Genomic DNA, 17,879 nt, shown 5'->3' on the forward strand with positions numbered 1-17,879 from the left:
TCCGGTGATGATATTTAATGGGCTATATCGTTCGCCTTCTCATTTTAATTTTAACAATACAATAAATTTTTAAGAAACAATTATCCCAACATTGCCACGGTAGTTTAATTTCAACTCCAATGAAACGGATCAAAACCAACTCAAACTATGTGGCAGTAAATCCACACGACAGCTAAATACGTGTGACACAGTGTTTAACACGAACAGGTTTCAGCTAATGAAAAGAACAAGAGAATTGTTTATAAACCGTCACATCTACATTTCATTTAAACATTGTTTACATTTTGTTAAAGCAAACTACCTCCTATGATTCTGTACAGTTTTCTGCTTGTCATAGCATATACACATTTATATCTATTGAAATCTTTCACTTTTTTTCTTTGTATACGACATATTAACTTATATACGGGAATTGTTGTATTTGAATTTTCTTCGATTTTAAATTTTGTTCACAAGGTTACGGTTGTAATAAATATACCGTAGTAATAATTTTATCAGTCATTTAAATTCACTCATCGAATCTCTATTGAATATCGAAGTCCTTGCAGCCGAAAGGTTTCGTCATTCATATTTAAATTTTTCCAAGAAATCAAAAGCACTGCCAACCAACTAAATAATTCAATTAAACTGGGTATTCTATTGAAATTGAATTTTATTATATTTGGAAATAATATTAAATTAATGTTTTCTTTTGCAGGTAAGCTTGCTGTGGCATAAAATAGTAAGTTGTGCTGTGGTTCGAGGGAGATTATTGTGAGCACTACATCGTACCAGATATTTAGAAATTTTCAATTTTAATATTATATCATCAACTGTACATATCTTTTATGTAAATTTAGAAAATACTTCTCGGATTTTTTAATCCACAAGTGTAAGATTAGTGACTGAAATTATTTTAAAGTTCGCCGATTTATTTATTTTTGTGTATATTCTGAACCTTATCGTTTATGAACTTATTTATAGATTACATCTTCATTAATTTTACCTTTTTTTCTATAATAATTGGTTCCGGGATCTTTAGGTGACAGTTATGTGTTAGGTGACAGTTATAACTTTCTTCTACATCCTAAATTTTATCAGTGGTTTAAAATTGATTTTCCTATATTCGAATCAAAACAAATAAATTTAAATTTATGAATATTAGTTATTTTTTTTATGAATATTTTTTTATTTTTGTGAATTATTTTTTTTGTGAACTTTAGTAAGTTACGTCTGTTTCAAGTGAATCGAAGAGGACGAACCTTTTGAGGTTTTTATTTTTCCTACAGAATTGTAATAAATCGATTTATATACATAAATAACATTCTTCCTCTGACATAAATAATCCTTAGAAAGATCAAAGAAGCCGTTGATTTCACAAACATTATCTTCTATCTGTGCCATTTGTTACTTAAGAATGAGAGGATTATTTAAATTACCTATCGCTCCACTTTACAATTCGCTTTATTCTTATATTTAAATAAAAACTTAAGAACATTTCAGATACTTAGATATTCTTAAATAAATATAAATCTACCGCTTGCTAAGTAAATATGTTAAATGTTATATATTTTTATACAAAAGTAATACAGTGCTTAAAACTATTTATTCATGGATAGATTTTCTATAACAAACCACTCAGAGCCCGTCAATCTCCGTGAATACCATAACGCCTATCAGAACACGTTATGAATATTTATAATCACAAAAGCAGAAGGAGTCTACCTTTTCATATTGGCATTTTGCTTTTACTTAACTCATATTTACATAACCTACACTTACATCTTAAGCTCAAGGGCTTAGTATTTTTTTCCAGATATAGCGTTACTCCAAACATTAATAACAAATTCAACATATTTCAATTTTCATATCCGTATATGACTCATAAATTTCAATCGAGATTTTTTTTTTAGTGATTGACATATAAAAATAAACGTGATATATATAGAATACATATTTAAATAAAAATACTTTGTATTTCCCTAATATTATAGAAAAGTTTTTCTTTATACGCATGGAAGGACGAAAAAAATGTAAAACATTTTAGTTAATTCTCAATGTAGAATTCGTATCGTGACCTATCAGTCGTCATTTTCCTTTAACAAATCACTGAATATACACGCTTCATATCATTCTAATGTTAGTCCATGTCTCTGAATATTTATTACACACAGTTAATATGAAAATGTCACACTAAATCAAACTTTTCGCACTGATGATTAAAATGACATAAACAATATATGTAAAATGACTATAATATTGACATTGGCAGAATATTTCACAATTCCCGTGTGAATAAAAAAAATTAAAATAAAACAACGATAACCACGGTTAAAATATAAAAATTAAAAATTGCATAGACTAAAAAATTTCCGGTAATGCAGATAAAAAAAAGTAAGACATTAAAATAAATGAGAAAATCAAAATGTCAACGTCATCAGAAAGTAATAAATAATTAATCAATCAAGCAAAATTATATGAATTTTAAAAGTAAAAGATAAAGTTACTTTTTATAAATATAATTTTTTTCAGGGTCGTGTGAATAAAAATCTTAATTCTTATAATTAAATTAAATAACAAAACTGAAGTAACATTCGTCATCATGGGTAAATAATAAATACGTGACCCACGAAACTTATTTTTATTCAGCGAATCTAATATCAACATCAAAACAAATTCCCCCACCGCGTCTGTCCGTCTGTCTGTACGCGATAAACTGAAAAACTACTGCACCGATTATCAAACAATTTACACCACTCGATAGCGTGATTCTCGAGGAATGTTTTAGTATATAATTTGTTAAGTTTTTATATTTAGTTGTGTGTAAAACAGAATGTGTGGAAAACATGAGCTGTCTGAGAGCTTTCAGCGAAAACGCTGCCTAAAGTCTTTGAAATATAACAAAATAATATGAGGTGGAATTGTGTATCTTATATAGGCCTACAGAAAAGTCCGCGGTGGCATATGTCTATACCTTAAGGATAACATACTATATCCATTTTACAACTTTAAAAAATTGGCATTCCTAAAGCGTTTATTAGAAAGCTATTTACATAAATACAGTATAAGATCTTATTAAAATAAATAACTTCGCTCTCAAGCCTACATCAGCATCTGTAAATTACTTTTTAAATCATTTAAATCGGGCGTACCATTTGAAAGTTATCATAATATAAGTCTAATTATTCTCAAAATTAAATAGGCAATATTTTTTGGAAAGAGACCGTGTGAAGCCGGGGCTGGTACCTAGTTAATAATAGAAATATATATAATTTAAAAATATGTTATTCAATTAATTACATGACAATTTTTGTGACAAAAATTGTATACTCATAGTATACGAACACGTTTCCTTCCAAAACAGCTGATTTTTTTTATTTGGGAGGGCTTACTATACGATTAAACCAGATCGCTCCATAAGGGATCGATGCAATTATAATTTATTAATACATTTTTTTACATATAGTATTTAATTTAAAATAAACATACGGAACCAAAATTTTATTAATAGTTTTTGGTATATCCCTCTTGTTCGTATTTGCGTTTAGTTTATAAATTATTCAAATTTATGATGGTTTTTCTTCTGAATGCTCGGTTGCTGGGGCGACGTTTCGTATGAAATATACAATGAATAGCGTCGGGGATTAGGATTGGAGAGCATCACTAACACTAGATCGCCTCGCTCAATCCTGTGTCCACATACATATATACATTCACAGACTCGATTCCATTTCAAACCGCTTTCAATATCTAGCATATTTGTTATTTTTCTGTTTATCTCTTATATTTGACCCCATATATTTTGTTAAGATCCGATATATGAAAAAAACATGATAAGGAAAAATCCCTTTAACAACTACCTTGACGACATTGTTGTCATACAATACCACTTCATATACCCTTTAAAGGTCACGTTAGCTTGACCATTCTTTGTGTATTCAATACTGTTTGGATAATACAAATAGATAAGAAACCTTCATTGTGTAATTTTTCTACTTTAAATATATTTAACAAAATATAATTAACACAAGTTAGATGATGTAAAATGTTCGATATTCGGAACTAGTAAATTCTAGCAATCCTGTATTAGAATTCGAAATAAGATTTAACTTGTTTTTCTATGAATTTTTATGTTGATACACAGAACACCACGAAAACTAATCTAATGATTTAATTTGTATCTTTATAGTAAATAAGCTTTTGTAGCCCTCGGCTTAGTAATAAAATTATATCTAATGTTCGTATAAAATCCAAAAAGGTTGTGCAAAAAATTACGTTTTTATATCAAACTAGCTGTTATGTGCGTCTTCGTCTGCGTAAAAAGAAAAAACAGGAAACCATGAAAAAAAATGTTATGTGCCGCATGCGCCCCGCCTCCCCTTCGCGTGTGATAACGCTTAAATTCATAATCGGGATTCAAGATCGGGATAAAAAGTAGCCTAAGTTGCTTATTATTAAATCTCCTGCCAATAAAAGCCCGTCAAAATCGGTCAAGCCGTTTCAGAGATTAACCAGAACAAACAGAAAGATAGACAGACAAAAATTCTAAAATATGTTAGTTTTAGTGCATCCATATAAATATAGATATATATGATACTATGTACCGTATATACATTCATATGCATGTAGTTAAAAATGGTCATTTCAATTTTACAAACAGCCACTCCAATTTAATTTATATGTATAGATAAATAAATAATTTAATTTCAAATTAAAATTGTTTGAGAATTTGTAATATTAATTGTAAGGACTATGTAATTTTACTAAACAAAAATCTGTCAGTTATTGTAAAATAAAGATATATTTTAACTGACCTTATTAAAATTATAGATTATCCTAATGACATTGCCTTAGGGTGCTGAGATCTTAATTAACTACCAGCATTTCACTTCACTCTTGATAATTTCTCGAGGGAAGAGTTATTGTTCATAAAAGCCTATAAAAATATGTATTTTTTTAATACAGTACTTCTTTATTTCCAGTAAATGTAAGGTTTAATCTCGCGTTCATAGTGTTACCTCATGTTGAATATTATTCCACTGCCAGAGTTTATGTTCTAATTATACAATATTAATTTAAATCTCTGACGTTAAACGTTAAGTGGGATCTTATAAATTGTTCTTGTCCATTAAATTGTGGTTGACAAAATTTATTACGTATAATATGTTACATTTTCTTATGAATCATTACTCATATTATAAATACAAAACTAAGTGCGCTCCGCCTTCCCATTTTAGCCGCGATGCAGGTCGCTCAAAACATATCGTTCATATATAAATCGATAGCGGGGAAAGGAATTTTACGGGGCAACTTTCATGAAGGAAATTCACATGCGAAAATCGCTTTCAAAACCTATGTGCAATTTTTTTATTATTTATCAAAAAAAAAATTCTCTTTCAAAATGTTGTATTTAATTAACAACATTTCCATGTCTAGTTTTCATGTAATGTCTGTAAAAAAAAAAAACAAACACATCCGAACATAAGTTTTTAATACTACACATTTTTCTTAATACACTTCAATGATAATATAAATGTAGGCAGCAATTGAATTTATACACTAGTTTTTGACGTCACATAAGAATTAATATTAGTAATGTTGGTTAATGTTCAATAGTAGCTATAAATCATGTAATTAATAATATAATTTGCTTAATAATATATATATACGCGTGTGATTTGCACCCGTCAAAATGATGTCCAATTACTTAATAAATTCAAAATATCATGTTCAACATACCTTCTACAATAATTAACTATTTTATATTTTAAAAGCGATTTGGATGATATATATATTTATTTCTACGAGTGTTTGTTTTAAAAACAAAAACCAAAGAGCCTAAATGAATTATTCCCAAAGCCAAAATAAGTCTATGAATCACAAAGGTCTCCAAAATTTGCCTGATATTTATATATTCCCTAAAGCCCTTTGGATGGTATATTGACTGAAACAAAATTATACGAATAATGATAATGAGAACAAGAAAACTGTTTATACCTTAAATTATGTGTAGAAATAAAAAAAAAATCAAAATAATCAGAATGAAACGACACTGAATACAACATAGTAACTACATATTTATGGCTTCATTTCCTCTTTTACTTCAAAAGATAGAGCGTCGTAACAGGGTGATAAGTTACTTTACCGTATGGATTTAGGTTGCTTAAAGAAGAAATTATTACTGATAACTATTTATCTTCGAAGATAAATATTAAGATAATACCCACATCTATGTTGTTTATAATAAAACTATAGTGATAAAATAGAAATATATATTTATTAACTACGACGTTGATAAGCCATTGAGACATTAGAGATATCATAAACAGACATGCATAATAATATTATTTGTAAAGAGCAATTGTTAGTAAATTGCGTTTTACTCGATTATTGCTTACAAAAATTACACATTTTTCATGCTGAGGTGGTAAATTTTAACCACAACGTATTATCTTATATCTTAAAAGGATGTTAATTCAATATATATTTAATTCATAACCTTTCTAACAAATATAGCTTGTAACAGTTGTATTAACCCAAATTAACCTGGTATTAAAGGGATATATTGAAGAGACCTATTTCACTACAGGCTATTACCAAGACTGTAATATATATAATCTCATGCATGGCTTAAGTACTCATGTTGTAACTCATTCAATTATAGCAAAAGAAATGTTTGAGTAATATATTATAAAATCATTTGTAAGTTATATTGGTCACGTTAACTTTACATTAGAATTAAATACAGATCATAGCAGGGGTGACTTCTCATTTGTCAGTACCCTTTGGAGTAGGTTACAACAAGAACTTAAAAAACCAGGATTTTGATCTAAAATTAAGAGGTCACGCCTTCGTCTTTGTTGTCTCATTTTCCTTTGTAATTTTCGTCTTCCTATCGTCAGCAGGGAGTAGTTAACAAAGGAATTAATTAAAAATGGACAACTCCACTGCTTTGTTTGAAGCAGCTAATTTAAGCTTAACAAAAAATGCACATGTAAAACGGAACATAAATCCGATTACAAACATCCTACTAGATTATGTTGTACAGAGAACTAAAGAGGTACTATAACTTTTGAGTATATTAATACAGTATAACATTTTAGGTCCATACTATAAAAGGACCACTCTCTAAAAGTCAAGAAATTACCTTGTCGAAAATAAATAAAATGACCCTCTCATTATTAACTAACAAACTCTTTTTACCCGTAGAAAATAAATAAGTCGAAACGTGTACTTAAATCAAATTAAAAATATAATGTTCCCATTGAATTATTTTCCATCTTTCCAGCAAATTTACGATGGAATCCAACATATCCACTACGGTAGCTCTGCAACTAGGCTTGAATAAAAAGATAGTGAAATTATGTACAATGTATTAGAGATTTACAATGTTCGCAGACATTAGATATTTCTCTCCAGATTAGACTTTAAATTGTGATCTCTGATCAGACAATATGATACCGTAGCAACCATTTATTTGTTCCACGTCCAAGGACTAAGTTTTCTAACAATTTATAATTGTCTATCTTATTTAATCTTCACTGAATATAAAATCTCATATTTTTAATGCCTAAAAAAGGTAAAGAAATTTATAGAAACTATTGTTTAATTAAAAAAATCTTTAACCTTATGATAAGCTGCGTAAAGCCATTGCTTTGTCATTACATGGTACACTTAGAACACATTGAGCACAAAGCATTGACATTGTAATTGGTCATATTGATGATAGATTCCGAATCATAAATTATGTTGGTATTATTTTCCTTTAAAAGAAAATAAACAGTTTTATAACCCTCATTCTCTTATATATTTTGCAATTTAGTTATAATGCGTTTCATAAATCATGTAGAAGAGCAATAATTATTCTTCTATTTCATACCTAATTATATATGAAGAAAGATTGTGTAAAATTTACTTCAGCGCCATCTGTGAGAGAAGGTAACATTAACCTGACAGTATTTTCAACTTGAACCATCCAAATACGTTTCAGTGAGCCAACCAACTTTTCAGCTATGAAGCTTCGCCAGTTTTCCAACAGATGGCACTCGTTCCAAATTCGATGAAATCAAATAATTGTCATAAATTTATTTATCAAAATAATTATAAATAACAATATATTTAGTGTAACAATAATTAAAAAAATTATTTCACAAATAAATGACAGAGAATTATATTATAAGTTTTTGTTTGAATATTCTCAAATGAAACTCTGGGTCATCGTCCGGACCCCGCCCCCGTTATTGACGTCATCCGAGTGACGTGCGAGGCGCCTCCGCCCTCAGGGATACATCACGATGGTATCTTTTACATGTAGATGTTTCCACTAAAGACTTTCTGGGGAATGTGGTCTAGAAAAAGACATCAAAAGGTGGAAGTACATTTAAAATGAGTAAACTATATGGTGCCTTTTGCCGCGTCCTATTTCACCATCGAATGAATACTTCAACATCCTCATTGACATCATTTCATCCAAAAGATTTTTTAAACATTATTATATTTGACAATTTTGTATAACTGTATTATACCGGCAACATGAACATTAGGAATTATAGAGCGCTCGTTGTATTTATCCGCCACTGAAATATTTTAATTTTATTTAAAAATATTTCATTTATTATGTTTGAACCATTTCTGTATTTGAATCATTTTCTCATAGTCCTTTGTTAAATTGAACCTTACAAATTATTTATTTCTATTTATGTTTTTCAATTATCTGAATTCTAGAAAAGTTATTCTTAAATAATAATTTAAATATATACAGTAGCAAGATTTATCTTATTTCACCTATAAGATATCTTTAAAATAAATTTTAAATATTTAAACCTTAATCGAACTCTCTTGTTAAAATTTCGCTGTCAAAATCGTATCCACTAGATCGGAACAGTGGAAGCAAACGAATCCCTTCAGTCGTTACAGCTCCGTATAAATGAAAAGTATTTCCTTAACAACTTGGAAGCTTTGAATTAAAAGATATTTTTAATTTGATCGGGTTATCTAAACTAAGATTATGTAAGATTGATATAAATAAAATATCTTTATCCTATTTATTTATAAATATAACATCTTTATCTACTTTCTTTATCACTTCTTAAGAGTTGTATGTTTTATCAAATAGCAATTCTTCCTCTAATGCTTTACAAGGAAAAAAATAAAAATGAAAAGTATCGATCGTTCTAGGTTTTCCTTATCCTTTATTTTTATTATGCATTTTCCTTGACGTTTCGATTACTTTACAGTAACCGTGATCACTAGCAGATAAAGATTTAAGTGTATATAATTTATATATGTTTTTGTCACAAGATGTCGTTACATCTGAAAATCATATTAAAACTATTAAAAATATTTATGTATTCATTGTATTGAGGTACAATTTTTTTTATTTCATAACAGTTTCCATGAATATTACGTCATTTATATTATGTAATACGTATTAAATCAGTGGATTTATTGAAATGAAAAATTCACGATCTTAAAAATGCTACTTTGTATAAATCTACTTCATCGAGTTTATATTATATTTTAAAACTTATAATGTTAGTCTCAAAAAAAAACCTTTCATAATACATTTAATATAAAATTGTTTTTGAAGAAATGAAAGTTAATTACTATGAGACAAACCGTGATCTCCAAGCATATAAAAAAAAAATATTTAAACAACTTAAAGGAAAATATATATAATAACAACTGGACCTACATTTTACACATTTAAGCTAATTAATTACATAAGGTTTTATTTTTAATGCGTTCTATATTAATTATTCATATATGAGAAGGCTTTGGTTATAATAATTAAATGTTTTCGTATATAAACCCTACCCGTGCATGAAAACCTCTCAAGTTATAAATAAAATAGTCTCGGGCTTACGCTAAGGGTTGGAGCAATCACATCGCATCATTTGTTTATACTACGAGCCGAATTCCTGCATTTGCTACGAGAATCCGTAGAGGATCCGTAGCGCCATAACGAACGTAGCGGCTCGTAGCTAAATTACGTCATGCATTACGCATTAAGCTGCTACAGTCTATTAAAATGTAGACCACCCTCAGATATATCAACTTAGTGTAAGTATCAACTTACTGTAAGTAAGTGTAGTGGATTTTAGTATTATATAAATATTACATTCCATGTGAGTGCTTAAGATTATATCAACATTTGTATAATTAGTAATTTTCGTTTTTGTTTATAATTATCTACACAAAAAAATATATATATTTAATCGTTTTTTTTTACAAAGCAGTATATAATATTAGTTATTAGGGTGTGGTTAATTTGAAAAATGGATTTTTAAAAATATAAAAAAAAAATTAATGAAAGTTTTTCACTAAAATATTTGTATATCCTTAATTGCTAGCATAAAATTGTTGCTGGAACAGTTTCAATCAAAAATATTGTTTGTTTCATTCAAAACACGAAATCCTTAAGACTTTATTTGATTCATATCGAGAAAAAAATATAAATAATATCGAATTGAAATATTGTACATCATATATACATATGTCGAATATCAATTGATTCAATAATAATCTCTTAATTCGAATTGACAGATCTTAAAGGTCGTGAAACAGTAAGTCAAAAATCGATTTAGTTCCAAAGTATTGAGGTCTCGAGGTGTAGGGCCCTCTGTGTCGAGTATCGGACTGTGCGCATGCGTGGGGAGCTCTCTGACGTCATCAGCCCGGCCTCGCCAGTACCCGCGGCCGCGCGACAAGTCACGCGCGACTACCGCCCCACAATCAAACGAGCTTCCTATCCTTAATTCTCAACAATAACAATAAAAATCCACAGATAAAATATAATATCACAGATTATATTATAAAACCATGGACACGTGATGTGATTTTTGCGTTGCTCCCCTGTGTGTATCGCACTTAAGTATTATTGATATTATTGTAATATAACTATTTTTTATGATTTTCTATTTGCTTATTTAAATTTTCTAGAGCTATTTTTTTTTTATAGATATCATTAAAATTATAATGATCACACGCTACTGTGACCATGATCATAATAAGACCGCATGCACAACCTAATCGAGCTTTGTTTATATGATCGAACAGCGCATTGTACAATTAATAAATCATAATACTGCCATTTTAATTTTTCCTATTGTTTCCTACATTCTTTTATTCATGATTCTTTTATACATGACATAAAATACACGTCGCAATAGAATTAAGCTTGTACTTATGTGCTATAAATATTTTTCATTCAACTATTTTCAAGTAATCTGTCATTTGATTTAATATTTTTAATTTCCTTATATAAAAAATGATATAATTACATTATAAAGTGATTGTTATTAACAAAAAAAAAATAACTATCATAAATTTATTTTACTTTAAAATTCAGTCTTAAAAGTAATGCACGCATAATAACATTAAATAAATGACTATTAAAGAAAACATATATTTGAGTTAACTTTGTCAATAACGTACGATATTTTGGAAAACACTATACTAATTATATTATATCAAAATACATTTAAAAAATCTAACAGATTATTATATACACTGCAAAAACGAATTACATTACAATAAAATGTACCATTTCTTTATCCAATTTCCTTTTTTCTTTTGTAAAAGACCCGAACTATTTTGGTGAGATTTTCCTAAGACCGTGAGCAGTTGCCTCCAGCTAACAAGAGCTAAATCCATTTTCTCCTCAGGCGACAAAAAATTTCACAGAGCGTCGGTCACACGATAAGCCATTCATGCGTTCGTTTGCTATAGAATATCAATACTACATCATAATATTTTGGCTTTCAAGAAAAATTACGGTTAAATTCCTCTGAACATAAGCCCTTCACTTTATATTTCGTATAATTTATATTGAAAACTAGATAGTGCTTGGTTACCATGCTACTTGATGGTAAGTAGAGATATAGCCTTACATTTTAAGCGCACTGCCTTACTGAAAGCCTTGTCATGATTTCCTTGAAGATATCCCACAATTTTTTTAAGGAAAAAATGAATGAGTATAATAAAGTTGATATTTATTACAATTCGAACTATACTTTTTAAAGGCGCTGAACCTTGTTTGTCAAAGTCGAACCATGTTTTTTTCATTACTGAAAATTTTAACATTTTGTCACCCCATACTTTTGTTACATCTGTTACCGTATTCATTATATGCATGGCTCTTCCATACTTATTTGTATATTCATGTAGTTTTGGAACCCGTATGCCTATTCCGATCCACTTATATTCAAATGTTATATCACAAAGTGTTTATATCCGTTAACATTTGTATGACACTCGCAGACGATATGACGGAGTGAATTACATTTATAGCGGTGTATTACTTTATGTAATACCATGTTACTGGCAAACTGCCTGCATTTTTATTACCATCAATATACAAAACCTCTTTTTTTCTGGAAAAACATATAATTTATGCAATAAAACTGATTTAAAATTATATGATTTCATTGTTTTCATCGGTATAGAGTATGCTATTCAATGTAGCGTTCACATTTAATAAAAAAATACTTTAAATTTTTATCAGTATAGAATAGATATTACATTGAGTCTTTGGACGAATTCTATATTTCTGTTTTCATATATACTTTCTTAATTATATCTCAACCTTTGTTTGTTACCTATAGCCGATATATGTCTAGTGTCCACGTATGACAGCTTTTTTAAAAATTGTTATCAAAAAGCTTTCAAAATATTATCAAGAATAGCTCACTCATCCCTTTTTACAGCACAATGCTGTTCTGTATTCACAGTCCTAATACAAGGCTTTGTTTGAAAAAGTAAGGACGTGGATTCATCGTGATTTGAAAGCACGATACAATCTCAGGTATACCTTTTAGGGGAGAAAAGCTCCGTTTTTAAAAAAAGTAATGCACTGCTCCATATAATTCCAGCTAATTCAATTGTTATAGGATTAATAAATTATATTGAAATATGAATATAAAGTCTAATTCAGTTAGATCGAAAGTTATCTTGTTATTCCAAGTTTGGGATAATTAAAGATTCGTTACTTTAAAATTATTTAATAGGATGAAGGGAGGATTGAGAACCAATGTGTTTTTCATTAAATATTATCTGTACATTTCTAGACTAAACAATAATAATTATAGTATTATTCTTTAACATTGTAATTTATTCATACGGACTTTCACAAAATAATTAGTGTCTTTATTGGTAATTGTTTAATATTACATAAACAGACTGACAACATATGATAATCAGCCTACAAATTATTAAAACACCAGACAACCTTTAAAAATTTAATTAGTCTAATATAAAACATTTCTTTTATAAAGATGATTGAGAATTGAAACGGAGGCTCGTTTTCAAAGAATAACTTCAGTCTTTGTACAATTTAACGGATTTTATTAATAAAATTCATCGCTGATACAAAAAAATATAAACAAACTGAACTCATAAAAAAGCAAATTGTGATTATCGTAAAAGTTACGGAAAACATAATTAAGTGGATCGTGCAACGAACGCTGTTCTAAACGAACATCGAAAAACATTACATCATAAATCGTGTTACAATCGATCGATTCATAAATTATTCGTCTAATTAAAGTTACGAGATAAGTGTCGGTTCAAGTGTGACTGGACAAGTGATCCAAGAGGTTCTATTAATTTGTAACGCGATGGTGAAGTTGTGAAGAGGCGAGCTGGGCGGAGGAGGTTCGCGGCACGCTGGCTGTGATGCGATGGGCCAGGACTGGTGCTTCCGACGGAAAAGGAAGCGCAGCAGCAGTCAGGATGACTCCCAACCGCATCACACCCGGTAACACTTCATCACAATCACAAAACTGTATACAACGTTCATTGTATTTTTGGTTCTATGTCATACAACTTATATATACGACATAATTTCTTAACACCTAATAAATTGCGTACCAATTCCTTTATTACAAGTTCATAATTTGTAGTATTATAGTTATATAATAAAAATCTATGAATAGATAATTATTCGCGTCGATATTCTATTTATCATTCAACATGCAGCATAACTATTTTAATTTCAAATCAGATGAATTCTTTAAAAGTAATGGTGAAAAAACAGTCTGTCACAAAAATCGAGCCAATAAATTCGGTATCATATTTCTATAGCAGCTACGATTTTATAAAATTAATAAAAATTGCTGTCTAATACTATAGAAAATTATGTGTAAACTTTTGATGTCGCACGAAACATCAGTTATGTGAGCAAGTGAAATACAAAGGACATAATAACCTATTAACTTGCCTCTGCAGGCCTCTATTAACTGCGGGCAGATTTAGACCCATTACTGAGCTTAAGGGAATGTAATATATGTGGACAACATAGGAACAACCCCACTAAAGTTATTGTTTGTGAATAATTACTTTGAAGCCTGCTTCAATATAACTTCGAAAATGTAACCAAGGCGATTTTTAATTGTTTTTAAACATTATTATAATAATTACTTCATTTCATTGCATAACATTATATTTATTAATTTTTCGTCGATATATTTAATGTTTTTTTTTTATATTATTAATCTGCAAATGAAAAGAAAAACTGTGTTACGAAACGCCACAAAATTAATTGATTATTTACTCAAAATAAATATAAAAACATATTTATATTTCATAACTGGCGTATGTTATACAGTATGTGTTTTTTTTTTTGAGAAATAGATCCTGAAACATATAATAAAATTAAATTCTTATGGCCAGTAATTGAATTGATTTTTTTAAATACTAATAATAAATTAAATACAGAGAAGAAAATTAAAATAACAAAAATGATATCATATATACTTCAAATATCGCTTCATACTCCTGGTTTATTATTTATTATATATTTATATTATTCCAATTCACTACAAAGTGTACAAAAAACATCTAACTGTCATTAAAAATTCAAAATGGGCTTTTTCGTTGATATCTCTTCGCTGTCTTTCAGCAAAGAAAAACGATTCAATTGTCATAAACTAAAATAAAAGGGACCCGTCGTATTAAAATAAGGGATTAAGAAATACAATCACAATAACAAACGGAAACCGTAATAAAGCTGAGAAGAATAATGAAACGCCAAAGCCCCATGAAAGATACTATATTATAATGCAGGAAATAAAACATTATTATAAAATTTTAGGAGAATTCAACGAGATTGATTACAAGTTTCATCTTCTTAAAGAATTAAGACGGAGGGTCCCTACACTCCAGATATAACTTTAGTATAACATTTTTACTTTCCTTACTAATAATATACTTGTTTATTCTCAAGCTTTTGTAATAGTGTATGTTTTAGGTTTATGAAATCCAACGAATTATAAAAATTAAATTAAATATTGAAGTATTACATTGTGATTCAATTTCATAACATAAATTAATTGGAAATAGCTTGATTAAGTCAATAATGTTAGATAAGGGGACCAATCTTATGACCTAAAATCTGCCTGGTATAAACCTGTTAAAGGCGTACACGAGGTTTAATCATAAACAATTTTGTGTCTGCATGTGTGTGTGGCGTGTGTGTCTGTGTGAGTTTGAAAGAGCAAAGAAGTTAAGACTAAGAACAGGTATAGAAGGTAATAAAAAGAAATATATAAGTGTGTTATTCTTGAAGCAATATATCATTTTAAAGATAGAGTTATAAATTCATTTCTAAATGTACTTATTTATCTGCATATTCAAGTCAGTCCGACGTGGACGTAATTGCGTCTACGTGCAATCTCTCAGCTTTAATATAATTAGATGCGCCATTCCAAATCGCATGAAATGATTATACGTTCGCCTTTATACAATGTTGTATTTACGTATCATTTTTATTGAAATACATAAAATATTTAATATTTCAAAGACGATTAAATAAAACGGAAATTAAAAAAAATAAAATAAACTGCATACTAAGTTGCTGATTGAGTCCTGTTTAAACCTTATTTTTATTGGAAACAAGGTAGTTTTTAAAAAAGGGAATGTAATTGAATTTGTAGTCTTAAGTGCACTTAAAGCGTATTTGAAACGTGAAGTCTATTCATACAGATAGTGGTTAGTTTTATTTCACTCGACAACGAACTTAAAATTAAGGTCTATTTTTCGTTTTATTGTTGTTTCTTATAAAAATGTGTCGGTTTGCAACAAAATGCAATGCAAAAACAACAAATTCATTATACATTGTAAATTACATATTATGGTTTGGCAATATAAGTATTTTTCAGACAGTTATGAATATTTATCGCACGACCTTAAAATTTATATTTATTCTTACTACCTCGTAATGTGTAGGCAAATGTGTTTTCCCTTACCTCCCTTTGATGTCACACCTTATTGGAAAAATCTCATTGGGAGTAACATCAAAAGAGCTCTTAAATTTACAAATCTAACAGAATTTTGAAGACGTAATTATGTATATCATTATATCTTAGTACTCAAAACTTGATAATATTTTTATTATTTTTCATAACAAATATAGAATACAATAAAATGATTTTATTAACGCAAAATTATGTTATCAAAAAGTTATTTTAAACATCGTATCATGTTACTAAATTAAATCATTTTATAAGTTAATTACTCTTATTGAATCAGATAGTATCACTTCTAAAGTCATTTTGTTATACCGCATTATCATCATTTCGTATTTCGAACATTAAATTTCTATATATGTAATTCTATTTGGATCGTAAAGAAAGAAAAGCGCTTTAAGCTTTTTGTTATTTTTAAAACTCACCAGGTTAAGTAGCTTGGAGCATAATTTAATTATGATTTAAGTAAGATTTTATCTTCAATAATATTTCATATTATCAATAAACGAGCTCTCCGATTCTCATAGCGGGAAACTATTAAAGTACTATGTAGCAGTTTTTCATTCCCTTTTCCTTAAGGAACGTGGATAACTGTCGTTCCCGGATATTATCACTTACACTTTATACAATATAACAGCTATCAAGTCCCCGGAGTAGGTTTAATACAATTATTCTCTATCTTAAGTTACTTTTAACGCTAACAACTGGTACTATTAATAAAAACATAGTCATATTTTTTTTAAAATTTGGAATACGGGTTCGGATTAACTTTATAAAGACCATATTTTTAGTAGAATGACTCATATAGTTTACATATCAACATTCGATTATAGATATTACTAATTTAATTTATATGTGTGGAAATTTTAACAAATATTATTAAGTTAAGTACTAGTACTATTTACGTCATAAATTTGACTGACATAAATTTGACTGTTTCTAAGGTTTCTTAAAAATCCTTAGCAATATGTTTATATAGTAAATTACGTACTTGATGTATATTTTGATAAAATATTATAAAAATTATTAATTAATATTTTGTTAAAAGCAGTAATTTACAATATTTCACTTATTACAAAGAAAATAAGTAGCCGTCGACAACATTTTTTTATGTATTCATAATTGCTGTCAGCTGCGGCTCATGTTTATAAGTTAATTGATGAAATCAATTAAAATATTAATGCGGTTATGAATTCTACAGAAAGCTATCGAATGAAAAATTAAAATAACTTCGTACACATTCATTAATTAATTTTAATTTTACTATTATTGTAATGAAATTAAGACAAATAAATCAATTAAAAGTTAACAACGTACTGCCAACCTGACGACAAAAAAAAATGTAAATTATGAAGAAAAAATATGTTATTTTAATAAAAGTGAAGTAGCTATATTATAAATTGCGTAAATATATTAATTTTCAAATGTAAGTTATGACAATGTCTTACCATAACTGAATTGAATACTAGTAATCCTACCAAGTGTTTGCTGTCAGCTAACTAAATACAGATAGTTTTCAGTGTTTCATTTATCTACTCGTCGCTATATGTAGCATCAACATAGATACGAGTAAGTGACAGTTTGCTCTCACGTCTAATCTAATCTGTGCAAAAAACTTTAAACTGTACCAGTTCAGTTCGGCAATCCAAGTCACGG

At 28.5% G+C, this 17,879-nt stretch overlaps 1 protein-coding gene across 9 annotated transcripts in view; it reads left to right on the forward strand.

Annotated features, from left to right (window-relative positions):
* LOC116765445 (cAMP-specific 3',5'-cyclic phosphodiesterase) overlaps positions 1-17,879 on the forward strand; it is a 225,138-nt gene that overhangs the window by 159,313 nt on the left and 47,946 nt on the right. The window contains exon 1 of one of the 9 annotated variants that reach the window (XM_032654880.2): positions 13,644-13,735. The exons of the other annotated variants lie outside the window; for them this stretch is intronic. Within the exon in view, the coding sequence (XP_032510771.1) occupies positions 13,659-13,735 (77 nt within the window). The 5' untranslated portion in view covers positions 13,644-13,658. Of the gene's footprint in view, positions 1-13,643; positions 13,736-17,879 lie in introns of those variants that run through there. 9 annotated transcript variants of the gene reach the window in all.

This window comes from Danaus plexippus, chromosome 11 (genome assembly GCF_018135715.1).
Source record: "Danaus plexippus chromosome 11, MEX_DaPlex, whole genome shotgun sequence".
NCBI lineage: Eukaryota > Metazoa > Arthropoda > Insecta > Lepidoptera > Nymphalidae > Danaus > Danaus plexippus.